Source organism: Xiphophorus couchianus, chromosome 12, assembly GCF_001444195.1.
Source record: "Xiphophorus couchianus chromosome 12, X_couchianus-1.0, whole genome shotgun sequence".
Lineage (NCBI taxonomy): Eukaryota > Metazoa > Chordata > Actinopteri > Cyprinodontiformes > Poeciliidae > Xiphophorus > Xiphophorus couchianus.
The window spans coordinates 14695077-14710891 of NC_040239.1; the positions used below are offsets into that span (position 1 = coordinate 14695077).

A 15815-nucleotide genomic window follows, 5' to 3' on the forward strand; every position below is an offset into this window, starting at 1 on the left:
ACAAGAGTTCCCCTTGTAGTCAGCATTCTGACTGGTAAGGTCAAAGGTCTGCAGGCAGTTCCAAGTTTCATAACCAGCATAGTTCTTTCACATATAAAACCACTGGGGAATACTAATAGTAATGATTATAGTGACCAGACTACACCTGCCACACAAGACAATAACAGCATGTATGTAACTGTCCCACTGTGTAGTCCTGCAAAAGTTCCCTTTGTAAGTACTCTCAGTTATTTTTTTACATTTCGTGATGCTCTGCAGATTAATCATAGAACAATGGTGGTTCAAATTGCACTCTGATCCTATTATTTCTCTGTCTTATTGAACATTTAGTAAAACAATTAAAACATTAACATAGATATTTCCTGGATATTATAATGGCTGTGCATTTTTCAACAACAATATCAATCTTTCTTAACATTTTTGCTACAAGGGATCAACTGAAACTAACTATATTCACATAGATACATGATAATAAAGTACAGTCTGTTTAAATTGGCGTATTTAATACGCCAGTTTTTCCATCATCAGTCATATTGTACTACATTTAATAAATATGACTGTCCTTTGTTGTTTTAAATACTGAAGTAATTTGAAAACCTCTTGAAGAGCAGCTAATTTTTGTTAAAATTCTAGACATCGGTTTACAAAAACAAAAAACACATATACACAAATATGTTGTTTTTTTTTTTTACTATAGGCAAATGTTGCATTAATAATTGTTTATGTTGGTAATTTCACAAATAAAGTTCTAATTTTTGAATCCAAAAATATTTTGTTTCGTCATTTCATACATTTTCAATATTTTGTGTTTTTGCACTATTTTTGCATGAAATGAAGCCGTTTGCTACCGAATGCTACGTACCACTCACCCATAATAATACCAGGATTAGAACATTTTGTAGCCACTTTGACAATTAATAATTTAATTTCGTGCAATCTGCTAAAAGACTTCTGTAATGAAATAAGGAGGTGTCTGTTCAGTGTTGAAAGTAAAGCTATTATAGGTGCCCAGGTGAAATAGGTGTTCAGATGTTTGGTGCCTATTTAAGCGTTTCTTTTCTTCATAATCTGCAGTGACTCCTCATTGAAGATTTCTGCTCACAAATTACAATATTAAACATGCACACACACTCACATACACACTCACATACACACACACATGCAGCTACCCTTCCCTTGTGCTCTGCCAAGCCACGCAGCCTGTACACACAGGTCTTTGTTGGGCTGTTCTTTGTGAACTTGTACCTTTTCAGGGAGTCATTCTGTCCCTCTGTGGGACCACCAGTGAGTTAGAAACGCTGCCAAGTCAGACTCCAGCACTAATTGGCTGCACTATTAGACGCCCACAGAGCCACACTTTGACTACAGCAATGAGCTCATCAGTGTGAGGACGGAGATTGGGCAAAGTGCCTGCGAGAACGCATGAGACACAGAGAGGCAGAGGGAGAGGGATTCCTAATTAGTGGTCTCCGCTGGACATGAGAAACCTGCAGCAGCACTTCAAACCATTCTACCTCTGCAGGACTCATACATTCATACGCATGCACAATATCCCCTCTTTTGACCAGTTCTCTTAATTGGTTGGATTGTGTTGGTGTTTGTGGCAGTGGCTGGAGGAAAGAGGGCCGTCTTTTGTGTGATGCTCTTGAGAACCTGTGATTGACAACTGGGACAGGAAGTGAGGGCGTGGGGCTTAAAGCAGAAAGCAGCTTTTCTCTTTGCGCTGCCTTTCCCAGATTAACATGCCTCTCCACCTCTTCAAATTCCTCTTGTCCTCCTCTGTACTTTTGCTCTCGCTTTTTCCCCTCTCTGAGTCTTCCTGTCCACTTATATCCATTTACATTGAGCATCACTCAGAGCTTATTTTCAGGACATTTGCAGAGGCTTTTTGTCACTCCCTCCTTGCCCTTGTCATTTCCTGAGAAGAAAAAGATTATGTTACTCGGTGCACTTAAGCAGCGGAGGTACACTGCTGAACAAATGGTCGAACAACTGTGCCAATGAAATAGAGTGATTGAGTATCTACTTATGCTCTATTAGCTGACAACAGGACTATGTAGACCCAACAGTGCTAAATATATTCAGGAAGTTTAAAGGTTCATTTTAGTTTTGATACCAATGGTGCCTAATTAAAAATTACCAGCTAATAAAATCTTCAAAAATCCTCCTGTTTGCCATAAAAAGGCTTTATTCAAAACGAGAAGCTATGTATAGATATGGAGGATGTGACAGTTTTTCCGATTAAATCAAACAATTTTCAAACAAAATTCTTTGAATGAATGTGAGGTAGCAGATGCCATTTGTGAGCATAAAGTTTCAAGTAAAAAAAAATGCTTTCATTTTGCAGTGGTTTCTAACTTTTATGTGAACTCTGTCAGTAAAAACTTTCTCAAGTCTGAAGAAGCATTAAAACAGTGAGCTTAGCTTAGCTTAACCTAACTGCTAAGCTCATTTTTCTCTGTGTCTGGGCAAAATGATGGAGTATGTCTGATTGTGGCTACAATCTGATTATATGACAGTATATTAAATTGTCTGTGCTTCCTTACATGGAAACCATATTTTAAATAACATATTGTGGGTAAACTAAATCCTGATAGAGTTTCGCTGAAAAATTCCTTGGAATAACGATTTAACCACCATATTATTGTAATTGAACTACCGTAGTTAAACTTTTAATAATAGACTGATTATTTGGAAAAAGGTGAGACTTGCACAATCTCTACCTGACTTGTAAAATATGTGGTGGCCTTATTCTATTATGCACTGATGCACTGCAACAATGTAGAAGTAAATTAACCAATCAGAGAGCAAGCTACAACTTAAAAATATTTAAAAACATCAATTAGTTAAAACTTTGATTAAAGTTAAAATGCTATATAACTTTCTAAATCTCTGATATTGGCCTAAACATTATGTAAAACTTCCACATTTAAACAAAAGAAAAAATTTTTTAAATCTGTTCTAATCTTTATTTTCATTATTATATATTTTTTTCTGTAAAACACCACCTGATATTGACAGAAGGAGCAAACAGTAGGCAAATTTGAGAGAAGCATTCTTCAAAAGCTGGATGTTTGAATTTTTAATCTTGATGGGTGTTTTTACATTTATATGCAGAAAAACTCTTGAATGTCTGTGACCTGAAATCTGAGTTCTTACGCATGTCCCTGCAAGCTGAATCCTGACATTTAAATTAGTTCAAAAGCCAGATTTAGATCACCTTACTTTCCTGGAACTGGTTTAAAAATAGCATTGCACAAAAACACAAGCATCTACAAGTGGCATAGGTTTCTTCTTATACCTTGCAATCCAACATTTAAAAAAAGATCCAGTGTGGATAATCATATTTCTTTATTGTTGAGTGACCTTAGCAGAGGAGGCTCAGGTGTAACTTTACACCTGAGGAACTTGCTAATTCTACCATTTTAAGCAGAATTTGCTGTAGCCACAAATTATAATTCAAAGCAACACAAGCTATCTTTACAGGTGCTTGGAAGACATGTTTCATAATTGACAAGCTACTGTCAGTGAGAATGATCTTTTCATGTTGCTAGTGGTTACATTTTCTGTCTCCTATACCCGAGGTAATCACTAATGACAGCCCAGTACTGAATAACAAAAACAATACAGTAGACAACAAATATGTCTCTAACTGGGACTGTTGTGGTTTCGACTTACTTTGAGTCCTTTATGGTTTTTTGTCTTCAAATTACTTCTGACAACAAAACTGGGCTTCCACAGACCTGACCACAAGAAATTATTAAGATGACATTCAAATCTGGATTCCTACTGTAACATAGCAGCTAGAAGACCGCGTCAGTCAATAACTGGTCGCATAATGTTTACACAAGAAACCATACCTTCTTTCTGTGTGGCTGTAATAATATTGTTTTTATAGTATTATTGACTGTAATAATACTATATTTTAAGCTATAACAGCTGGTTAAACAAAAACGTTTAGCTCAATTTTGACTTTTGAAATGTATCCTTAGCATAAACATCCCCACCCTATTTCTATTCAGTTTGCAGGGTTTGTTTAGATATTTAGTGTTGGTATTACATTCACATAATCTTGTTCATATGTGTTCTCTAATTTATATGAACTAAAATCAGATGTTAATTCAAAATTATTGTTTTATTTTTATTTTGCTGCAATTATTTATCTGTTTTTTGTTTGTTTGTTTTTGTACATCCAATAATCAGGAGCAAAACATCAAAAAGTTCATATGCTTTATTAAGCATTCATCATTTCTCTAGAACTGCTATTTTGATAAGCAAATACATTTAATTTTGTTAATCTAAAAACAATCAGTATACTGTTGAACCTTCTTAACTTGCAAAAACAGTCCTATATCAAATAACAAGTACATTGTAATTGGACAATATTGTTCTTACAGTCTTTTGATACCATATTTATTCATGGTTGTGTTCTTGTAACTCCTTGTTACAGCTATAAATTGTACAAGAATGCACAGGAATTTCACCAGAGTCCATCATGGTAGCTCTCTTCTCCTCTTCCCCCAGTTGAATAACTTTAATAAGCTGTCAAAGTTAAAATTGAAAATTGAGAAAACAGCGTGTGAAGCTAAATTTTATCATAATTTTTTAATGGTGGTTTTATTGTAAACCATGATTTAGCTGGTCACAGCGCTCTGCATGCTGTTGTAGTGAATCTTAGTCTACAGAACAGAGTATTGGTAAGTGTGAATAATGCCGCTAAAGAATGATTGTGGTTTTTAATTCACATTTACTCTTCAGTGCAGTGTACTTTTATTCTGGACAATGGCAGAAACTTCCCTGATCCATATGTTGGGAGTACTGCTAAGATTCTAGATAATTCCTCATCAAAGCATGACGAGGGCCTGGAATGGAAAGATTTTATTTTCAGGCTCCCATTATATTACAAAATACCTGACCAACGATTTTGTGGTGCCAGTGGACTTTTATTCCACACAATTTTTTGACAAAGAGGAGGGAAGGCATGCAGCAAGGGGCCCAGATTAGAAATCAAACCCTGAATGGCCCCTCAGCCTCTGCATATGGAGCTCTGCTCTACCATTACACCTTCAATTCAAAACTGATGCTTTTTTTCCTTCAGACATTTTCCCTAGTTGCACGCTTGTCTTTAGAGATAACCATTGCCAACACAAGCAAACTGTTTCGAGCATATCTGCCCCTGCAGCACAGCTCGCTGATAAAATAACATTTTACTGCAGTCCATGCAGCAGCCTTTTTCAATTAACTAAAAGCTTGACATTTGTCCAACTCTTTGCAAAAATATGTTAGCTCTAAAGATTTTGGACATGAATAAACTCATGTGATTTTAATTTAAAAAAAAGTTGATTAAAAACAGAACATGCATAACTAACTTGATCGATCACCAATAACCTGACTACCTGAGCTAGAGTGGTCAAAATAAATGATCTAATTTCAGGGTTTATTGTAATAGGTCCATAATTTTACAATTTAATGTACATAGCAATAAAATATAAAATCATTATAATGATATCTGTTAAAATGATACGAATTAAATAGTTGGTAAGTAGAACAGTCTTGCTCCATTATTTGAGTCTCATTTTCCTCTCACTATAATTCAGTCTGTTCAATTAAGGCCGGTTCCCAAAGGATAAAAAGAAACCTTCCCAAGGACAAGTCTTTGTGCTCATCTAGTTGATGATTCAAGAAACAATATGTTACAATTGTATTACAATGTTGGTAACATTAAGTTCAAAATAAAGAAAAATACAACAGCTTTCCATGTTCACAATTTATTTCCTGATACTTGCTTTTTACCATCAATTTTATGCCACGCAACTTAAATAGACCATTTCTGCTCGTTTACAATCAAATAAAATACAGCCCACAAGGTGTAAACGTCAACTGCTCCAAACATAAATAAAATAGCACACAGTTTTACAACAAAATAAACTCACACACACACATTGTTCAGGGTTTTTAAGATGCTCATGAGCGAAATGTGAAAGGACGTCAAGTCCAAGGATAGAAGAGGATTAAAGAGGTTAAGGATGGAAGAAAAGAGAGGAAATAAGATAGGCAAAAGAAAAACGACAGATGTGATAGAAGCACACGTTAAGAGCTGAGCAGAATAATGGGACAACTTAAAATCATGGGCACGCAGATTTTGCATTCATACACTATAAATGAGTGATACAAACATGCAGGATGCATATGAAAGACTTCATAAATTAAAAGTATTTCCAATAAAATATTTCAATAAGCCATGCACCATCTGTACAAATCCAAAAGAGACACATCCGCAAAAACAAAAATTCAAACTATTTCACACGTTAATAAGCAGCACCATCTGTTCTTACTGACAAGACATTCTGCAAATCAGCAAAACGTATACTCCAAAAAAAAAAAAGAAAGAAAAAGATAAAGTGGTGGCAAAATTCCAGTCTTATCTTTTCTTAATGTCACATTAATGTGAGCATCACCTTTTACTGGGCTCAGAGAACTTCAGAGGTGATAATATGTAACACATAAAACGAGTTTTTACTCAGGTTTGTTCTTTGTTTCAAGTGTTTACTGGTTGTAGAAACAGTGCAAATAAATGTTTTTGGTTTCTGACAATCATGCTTATTGTTCATACTGCTTTAGAATACTGTGGATTGTGAAAACAATAAACACTGACAGTATACATTCAGTCTAAATGTTTTAACTGCTGTGCGTGTTTGAGCTTGTGAAAGTTTGTGTGTTGATATCTTAATTCATCAGGAATAAGGTTCATTTTCATAAAGATGTGAATGTTTTACATTCATGTGATATAATAGATTCGGTTTGGGATAAATGTGAAGGGTTAAAATTGAAGAAAGGTGATTTTACACAAACACAAGCACAGCTCACCAATCTTTCACTAAGAAGGCAGGGTGGTTCTCTCACTGGAAAGGATTTTATTTTTTTTTAATTATACTGTTGCAGGTGAGAGGAGTTTCATATACTATCACTCCGATTATGTACATGTGAATCTCAGAGGCTGTATGGTGTCTGAGGCTTCGGAGGGTTGTAATTTGGTGCTGAAACGGTGAAAACATTCAGTGAAATCCATCCTTATTCTTGCAGCTGCTAATGCTAATATATCTGAAGAGAAAGGCAGGTGGTGTATGCACCTTGAGGAGCAACAAGCTGCTAACAGAGGCCGGACCAAGACTAATCCCTCACAGAATACAGGTGTGACTATTTATCTGCAAGACACAGTAGGAGGTGATGCATCTTTCTGTTGGAAGAGTGAAATCTTAAATTTGTTCAGCTAATAACCCATGGACTAATTGTCAAACACCACATATGAGGGAGATTAACACTAGTTCCTGTGACGAGTTTCAGAGTCTGACAGATGATCGAAATTCTCTTGGACGTCACCGCAGAGATCGCTTTCAGGCTCTGGGTCCTCGTCGTTGCTTTCGGCGCTGTAGTCGATGGCCTCCAGAAAGGATGGTTCATCCTCCTCCAACACATAGGTAGTGGTACAGCTGCTGCAGAAACAAAACAACAAAAAACATGAATTTAAATGACATAACAAAAAGCTTTTGTTACAATCAGGACAAAAGGTATCCTTTCTTCTTTTAATTTCTTAAAGAAATTATTTAACAATGAATAATGACATAATTATGCATAGACCAAAATGCAATTCTCACAAGATAATTGTGCCAAACACTTATTAAATTTCAAATGGAAAAAAAAGCATAAAATGCCCCCAGTCTACTTCTCCATTTACAGTTTTAAACTATTACCGTACAAGGTTAGTGGAGATTTTTTGAGGGAAGTTTCTAGGAAACTGCAATTAGTAAGGGTTCCCTTACCTAAAGCAGACAGGTGTTATATTGCAGTGACGTTGTATAAAAAAAAAAGAAACTAAAAAAAAAGATCAATTACCAATTTTTAAAACCTAAATTCTAAAAAGTACAAACAACATGAAAAACAAACAAACAAAAAAAAAAAAAAAAACCCATACATATTAACTGAGTTTTAAATGCTAACTCAATTCATGTTGCTAACAAACAGTGCTTGTAAGCTCCCGCCAGTGAGGCTGTTTTTTTTCCTATGGGTCCTAATGGTTAAATGGTTGCTGGTTCTTTGAGGTTTTAGTGGCTTTAGTGGGTTTTTAATGGTGTTAATGGTCTGAAATGCGATCCTAGAGAGACAGTCGATCATATGTGTGGGAGGAGAGGGGTGTATAGACAATGAGCTCCCACTGAGCTCCCCTTGGTGAGTGCATGAGATAGACAGAGATACAGAGAAACTGTGTGTCAGTAAATGTACAGTAAGTGTGTAATGACAGACAGAATATTATCGAATCGGATTGCAGAAGTTGTGCACCAACCATTAAAGGCCATTACAAAAACTCCAGACGCCACTGACATTTTCAGAATTTGTCACACGTGCTTTAAAACATCCAAATTCAGATTAAAATCTCTGTATTTTCCCTTGCAAAGAGACCTTGACATATTTAAACGTCTATTATCCTTAAAGGCAAACAGAAATAAATATGTCCCTCATGTTTAGGGACATTAGGATAGACCTCCCAAAAGCTAAAACCATTGTTTGCATGCCCTGATAAAATGGTAAGTGCTACCATACAGAGACACATAAAATCATACACATAAAATCATAAATCAAGGATGAGAGCAACCATTTCCCAAAGGGTGCTCACACAAACAAACACTTTTGGAGTCCCTTAATGATCGGCCACATAAATGATGAATGAATATATCAATATGAGAGTAGAGTATGCTACTAAGAAGGAGAGCAGGGAATGACAAGTGAAGGAGGTACAAAAATGGCAGTTTGGGGTATAAACGCATTCTTTCAAATTAACAGAGTTGACAAATCCCTAAAGAAGAGAATGTTGGTAGTCCAGATATAACCTCAACCATGCTGAATGAAGAATAATTCATGTGGTCTATGAGGCTCTTTCCTTTCTCCACAAACATCTACCTCCATCCATCTATCCATCTCTCTCTCTTTGGAGTAATGCTGATTTATTGTCCATTTAAAAAACATTGCAATCATTTTGGAATTGTTAGAGGACCACAAAGCAAAACTGTGAAGGAAGAAGTCTGTTTTCTCATGTTTCTCCAATATGGTTTAAACATCTTTTTCAGCTTTGGATTGTCGGCACAGTCCGAAAGAAATACGTAACAACACTAATGACTTTCAATAAGTGTTACTGTTGTAAAATTATTTGAATTGGTAAAAAATCTGACCTTCATTATCAGTTCTATCTGAAGAATTTGACGAAGCCTACAGAAAAATCTGTCATTAGTTATCCAGGAAACGACACGCTGATCAAGTTTCTTTCATAAACTGTGCAAATGTTCAGAGAAGAACTGCAGGTGTTTTGAAGATTTATTCTCTGTTCATTCACAACATTTTGTTGTTGAGAAGAACTTTTTACACTTTTATTCTTAAATGCATTCTTAGATTGTGGCATTCATTTGCACCTGCGTTAAACTTTTGTATAGTACTATATGTATTACCGTATTTTCCGCACTATAAGGCGCACCTAAAAACCTTCAAAATTCTCAAACGCCGTCAGTGCGCCTTATAATCCGGTGCGTCTTATATATGGACCAATATTGAGCCACAACAGGTCTCGCAACTACGGTAAGCAGCCGCCGACTTCATTTTCCCCCGTAGAAGAAGAAGTGCGCGGTGCATGCTGGGTTTTGTGTAAAAACCCCAAAATGGCTCCTATTAAGAGACACGCTTACGACGCAGAGTTTAAGCTCAAGGCGATCAGTCAATCAGTAGAACACGGGAATAGAGCAGCAGCAAGAGAATTTAACATGAACCAACCAATGGTGCGGAAGTGGATATATATTGTGATTGCACTAACATTTGATTTACCGTAACAGTATCAGACTGTTTTTTACGTGTTTATTGAATCGAGGAAAAGTTCCCCTCCACTATATGTTATACCTTGCTGTTGTTAAAAGATAAACTGTGTCACGAAAATACCAAGTCACTGACTTTACCTTGGGGAAAATAATAAAACATCTGTTTATTCATTTTGGGAATGAACGGAGTTTTCAGAACGCTGGTTTGTAATCTATTAATAAAGTTTGACTGACCTATCTGACTATTTTGTTGACATTCCCTTTAGCGCAGTTCCATCTAATGGATGCATAACGTAACCCCAGCCTCTACTGCAGCGTCTATTCTATGCGCCTTACATATGAAAAGTTTTAAAATAGGCCATTCATTGAAGGTGCGCCTTATAATGTGGAAAATACGGTACTGTTAATATAAATAAAAGCTAACAATCGGATTGAGTTTCTGAATTAGTGCTATAAATCAGAAGACAAAACTAAAACTTTTTATAAATTAAATGCTAACAATAAACAGTCGCAAATATTAGGAGCTGAAATACTTAATGGGGTTAATTGTGATTAATTAATTATTGAAGTGATTGTCAACTAATTTAGTAACTGATTAATCATTAACTGGAGTATACAGACTCAAAAAAGTTATTTGATAAAAGAACAACATCCTCAGAACAGTACTCAAGGCAAAATGTACAAAAATATATACATTTTGCATTTGAGATAAGAAAAACTGTCTGTAAATACGTTCTGCCCAAAACTCATTAAGTGGCAGTTTTTGCTTCACCTGGTTCAAATTCAGTCAAAAAAATAATCTCACACTAAAACACATGTTCAACTCTACAGCGCATTAACGTTAAGTCAAGCACAAAGGACACAGCTTTTCAAATGTTGATGTTAGAGATCATTTTCAGCTGCAGATGCATCCTTTGCTACCGCTGATCAAGCAGGCTATTTAGGAAATAAAATTAATATTTTCTTATTTAAAAAGGAATTGAATTAATTCCTTATTTGTATATTTCAGTGTATTTCTGATTGCATAAAAAAGTCTTAAATAAAAAATATATTTTTTAAGATAGTAATCAGAATTATAACAAAAATAACCTTTAGTTGAACATGAAAGTTTAAGTTCAGGAGTCACAGAGACTTCACAGTGACTTCAGACTCTGTGACATCAGGACTCACAGACGTTTTCAGCCTCTGTGACTCCTGACGTCACAGAAGTTTTCAGCCTCTGTGACTCCTGACGTCAGACGTTTTCAGCCTCTGTGACTCCTGACCTCACAGAAGTTTTCAGCCTCTGTGACTCCTGACGTCACAGAAGTTTTCAGCCTCTGTGACTCCTGACGTCGGAAGTCTTCAGCCTCTGTGACTCCTGACGTCGGAAGTCTTCAGCCTCTGTGACTCCTGACCTCACAGAAGTTTTCAGCCTCTGTGACTCCTGACGTCACAGAAGTTTTCAGCCTCTGTGACTCCTGACGTCAGAGGTTTTCAGCCTCTGTGACTCCTGACGTCACAGACGTTTTCAGCCTCTGTGACTCCTGACGTCAGACGTTTTCAGCCTCTGTGACTCCTGACGTCGGAAGTCTTCAGCCTCTGTGACTCCTGACGTCACAGACGTTTTCAGCCTCTGTGTCTCCTGACGTCAGAAGTTTTCAGCCTCTGTGACTCCAGACCTTACAGATGTTTTCAGCCTCTGTGACTCCTGACGTCACAGATGTTTTCAGCCTCTGTGACACCAGACGTCAGAAGTTTTCAGCCTCTGTGACTCCAGACGTCACAGAAGTTTTCAGCCTCTGTGACAGCAGACATCGGAAGTCTTCAGCCTCTGTGACGTCAGGAGGCACAGAAGTTTTCAGCCTCTGTGACTCCTGACATTGGAGGTCTTCAGCCTCTGTGACTCCTGACGTCACAGAAGTTTTCAGCCTCTGTGACTCCAGACGTCACAGAAGTTTTCAGCCTCTGTGACTCCAGACGTCACAGAAGTTTTCAGCCTCTGTGACTCCAGACGTCACAGAAGTTTTCAACCTCTGTGACTCCTGACGTCGGAAGTCTTCAGCCTCTGTGACGTCAGGAGTCAGAGAAGTTTTCAGCCTCTGTGACTCCTGACGTCGGACGTTTTCCACCTCTGTGACTCCTGACGTCGGAAGTCTTCCGCCTCTGTGACTCCTGACGTCGGAAGTCTTCAGCCTCTGTAACTCCTGACGTCGGAAGTCTTCAGCCTCTGTAACTCCTGACCTCACAGAATTTTTCAGCCTCTGTGACTCCTGACGTCACAGAAGTTTTCAGCCTCTGTGACTCCTGACGTCACAGAAGTTTTCAGCCTCTGTGACTCCTGACGTCGGAAGTCTTCAGCCTCTGTAACTCCTGACCTCACAGAATTTTTCAGCCTCTGTGACTCCTGACGTCGGACGTTTTCAGCCTCTGTGACTCCTGACGTCACAGAAGTTTTCAGCCTCTGTGACTCCAGACGTCAGAAGTTTTCAGCCTCTGTGAATCCTGACGTCGGAGGTCTTCAGCCTCTGTGACGTCAGGAGTCAGAGAAGTTTTCAGCCTCTGTGACTCCTGACGTCGGAAGTCTTCAGCCTCTGTGACTCCTGACGTCACAGAAGTCTTCAGCCTCTGTGACTCCTGACATCACAGAAGTTTTCAGCCTCTGTGACTCCTGACGTCGGATGTTTTCCGCCTCTGTGACTCCTGACGTCGGAAGTCTTCAGCCTCTGTGACTTCAGGAGTCAGAGAAGTTTTCAGCCTCTGTGACTCCTGACGTCGGACGTTTTCAGCCTCTGTGACTCCTGACGTCAGAAGTCTTCAGCCTCTGTGACTCCTGACGTCACAGAAGTCTTCAGCCTCTGTGACTCCTGACGTCACAGAAGTCTTCAGCCTCTGTGACTCCAGACCTCACAGATGTTTTCAGCCTCTGTGACTCCTGACGTCACAGAAGTTTTCAGCCTCTGTGACACCAGACGTCAGATGTTTTCAGCCTCTGTGACTCCAGACGTCACAGAAGTTTTCAGCCTCTGTGACAGCAGACGTCGGAAGTCTTCAGCCTCTGTGACGTCAGGAGGCACAGAAGTTTTCAGCCTCTGTGACTCCTGACATTGGAGGTCTTCAGCCTCTGTGACTCCTGACGTCACAGAAGTTTTCAGCCTCTGTGACTCCAGACGTCACAGAAGTTTTCAACCTCTGTGACTCCTGACGTCGGAAGTCTTCAGCCTCTGTGACGTCAGGAGTCAGAGAAGTTTTCAGCCTCTGTGACTCCTGACGTCACAGAAGTCTTCAGCCTCTGTGACTCCTGACATCACAGAAGTTTTCAGCCTCTGTGACTCCTGACGTCACAGAAGTCTTCAGCCTCTGTGACTCCTGACGTCACAGAAGTCTTCAGCCTCTGTGACTCCTGACATCACAGAAGTTTTCAGCCTCTGTGACTCCTGACGTCGGATGTTTTCCGCCTTTGTGACTCCTGACGTCGGAAGTCTTCAGCCTCTGTGACTTCAGGAGTCAGAGAAGTTTTCAGCCTCTGTGACTCCTGACGTCGGAAGTCTTCAGCCTCTGTGACTCCTGACGTCGGAAGTCTTCAGCCTCTGTGACTCCTGACCTCACAGAAGTCTTCAGCCTCTGTGACTCCTGACCTCACAGAAGTTTTCAGCCTCTGTGACTCCTGACCTCACAGAAGTTTTCAGCCTCTGTGACTCCAGACGTCAGAAGTTTTCAGCCTCTGTGACTCCTGACGTCGGACGTTTTCAGCCTCTGTGACTCCTGACGTCGGAAGTCTTCAGCCTCTGTGACGTCAGGAGTCACAGAAGTTTTCAGCCTCTGTGACGTCAGGAGTCACAGAAGTTTTCAGCCTCTGTGACTGCAGACGTCGGAAGTCTTCAGCCTTTGTGAAGTCAGGAGTCACAGAAGTCTTCAGCCTCTATGACGTCAGGAGTCACAGAAGTTTTCAGCCTCTGTGACTGCAGACGTCGGAAGTCTTCAGCCTTTGTGAAGTCAGGAGTCACAGAAGTCTTCAGCCTCTATGACGTCAGGAGTCACAGAAGTTTTCAGCCTCTGTGACTCCTGACGTCGGTAGTTTTCAGCCTCTGTGACTCCTGATGTCACAGAAGTTTTCAGCCTCTGTGACTCCAGATGTCAGAAGTTTTCAGCCTCTGTGACTCCTGACGTCGGAAGTTTTCAGCCTCTGTGACTCCAGATGTCAGAAGTTTTCAGCCTCTGTGACTCCTGACGTCGGAAGTCTTCAGCCTCTGTGACGTCAGGAGTCAGAGAAGTTTTCAGCCTCTGTGACTCCTGACGTCGGAAGTTTTACGCCTCTGTGACTCCTGACGTCACAGAAGTTTTCAGCCTCTTACTCCTGAAATTGTGTTCTGCAGTCTGAACAGTCAAACGACCTAAAAGTTTCCCACATGCGCAGTAGAGGGCGCAGTAGCGTCAGCGGTCTCAGTGTTCTCCCAACCGCCATAAAAAGAAGAAGTGCTCAGTGTTCAGACTGTCATGAAAAGATCAGATACGGGTCGAATTACGTAAAAAAAAAAGAAATCAGAATTGGGTCACTTCAGGCTGCAGTGTGAACGCAGCCTGATATGTATTCATTAAAATCAGAGTAATCTCAGTCTGTTCCTATCATTAGTTCATGTTTTACATGGGAGAAATGATGAGATGTGGTTAGCCGCCAAGACTACCTCTTTTCGTGTTTGGCACCACAAACAACGCGTGACTCAATTTCAGCTGACAGACTGAGATTGAAAATAATGAAAAATTGACAAAAAATCAAAAATGAGTTTCTGTCAAAAAAAAAAGGGCTATTACCGTATTTTCCGCACTATAAGGCGCACCTAAAAACCTTCAAAATTCTCAAATGCCGACAGTGCGCCTTATAATCCGGTGCGCCTTATATATGGACCAATATTGAGCCACAACAGGTCTCGCAACTACGGTAAGCAGCCGCCGACTTCATTTTCCCCCGTAGAAGAAGAAGTGCGCGGTGCATGCTGGGTTTTGTGTAAAGACCCCAAAATGGCTCCTATTAAGAGACACGCTTACGACGCAGAGTTTAAGCTCAAGGCGATCAGTCAATCAGTAGAACACGGGAATAGAGCAGCAGCGAGAGAATTTAACATGAACCAACCAATGGTGCGGAAGTGGATATATATTGTGATTGCACTAACATTTGATTTACCGTAACAGTATCAGACTGTTTTTTACGTGTTTATTGAATTGAGGAAAAGTTCCCCTCCACTATATGTTATACTTTGCTGTTGTTAAAAGATAAACTGTGTCACGAAAATACCACGTCACTTACTTTACCTCGGGGAAAATAATAAAACAGCTGTTTATTCATTTTGGGAATGAACGGAGTTTTCAGAACGCTGGTTTGTAATCTATTAATAAAGTTTGACTGACCTATCTGACTATTTTGTCGACATTCCCTTTAGCGCAGTTCCATCTAATGGATGCATAACGTAACCCCAGCCTCTACTGTAGCGTCTATTCTATGTGCCTTATAATGCGGTGTGCCTTATATATGAAAAAAGTTTTAAAACAGGCCATTCATTGAAGGTGCGCCTTATAATGTGGTGCGCCTTATAGTGCGGAAAATACGGTACTTTCACATAGCAATACATTCTTCACCAGGAACCAGAGCATTGCTGACAGATTTCTATGGCAACACATCAAAACAACAAGAGCTCTTTCTATCTTCTACAAACAAAAACAAGTCTTTGTTTCTGTCATTTGAAACAGTGCTTGTAAGCTCCCGCCAGTTTAATATTTTTATCTCCTCTCAGTCTCCACACAACACTGTAGGATAAGGAGAAAAGAAAAGTTATCCCTAAAAACAAAGTCTTCACTATAATTTGAACCTCCACAAGTATCTTTGTTGAATCTCTTTCACAGAGCAAACCTTTTTTAAGAAGTAAACTGTAATAAAGATGTAAGGTATGCTTGGATTGCTTAGGCTAGGCTTTATCATACAGC

The 15815-nt window shown here is 39.2% G+C and overlaps 1 protein-coding gene across 5 annotated transcripts in view; it reads right to left on the reverse strand.

Moving 5' to 3' along the window:
* Positions 1 to 5752: 5752 nt before the first annotated feature.
* The window catches only part of agtpbp1 (ATP/GTP binding carboxypeptidase 1), a 38957-nt gene continuing 28894 nt past the window's right edge, over positions 5753 to 15815 (reverse strand). For all 5 annotated transcript variants that reach the window (XM_028033393.1, XM_028033394.1, XM_028033392.1 and 2 more), the window contains one exon: positions 5753 to 7493. In XM_028033393.1, the coding sequence (XP_027889194.1) occupies positions 7322 to 7493 (172 nt within the window). In that variant the 3' untranslated portion in view covers positions 5753 to 7321. The remainder of the gene's footprint in view (positions 7494 to 15815) is intronic.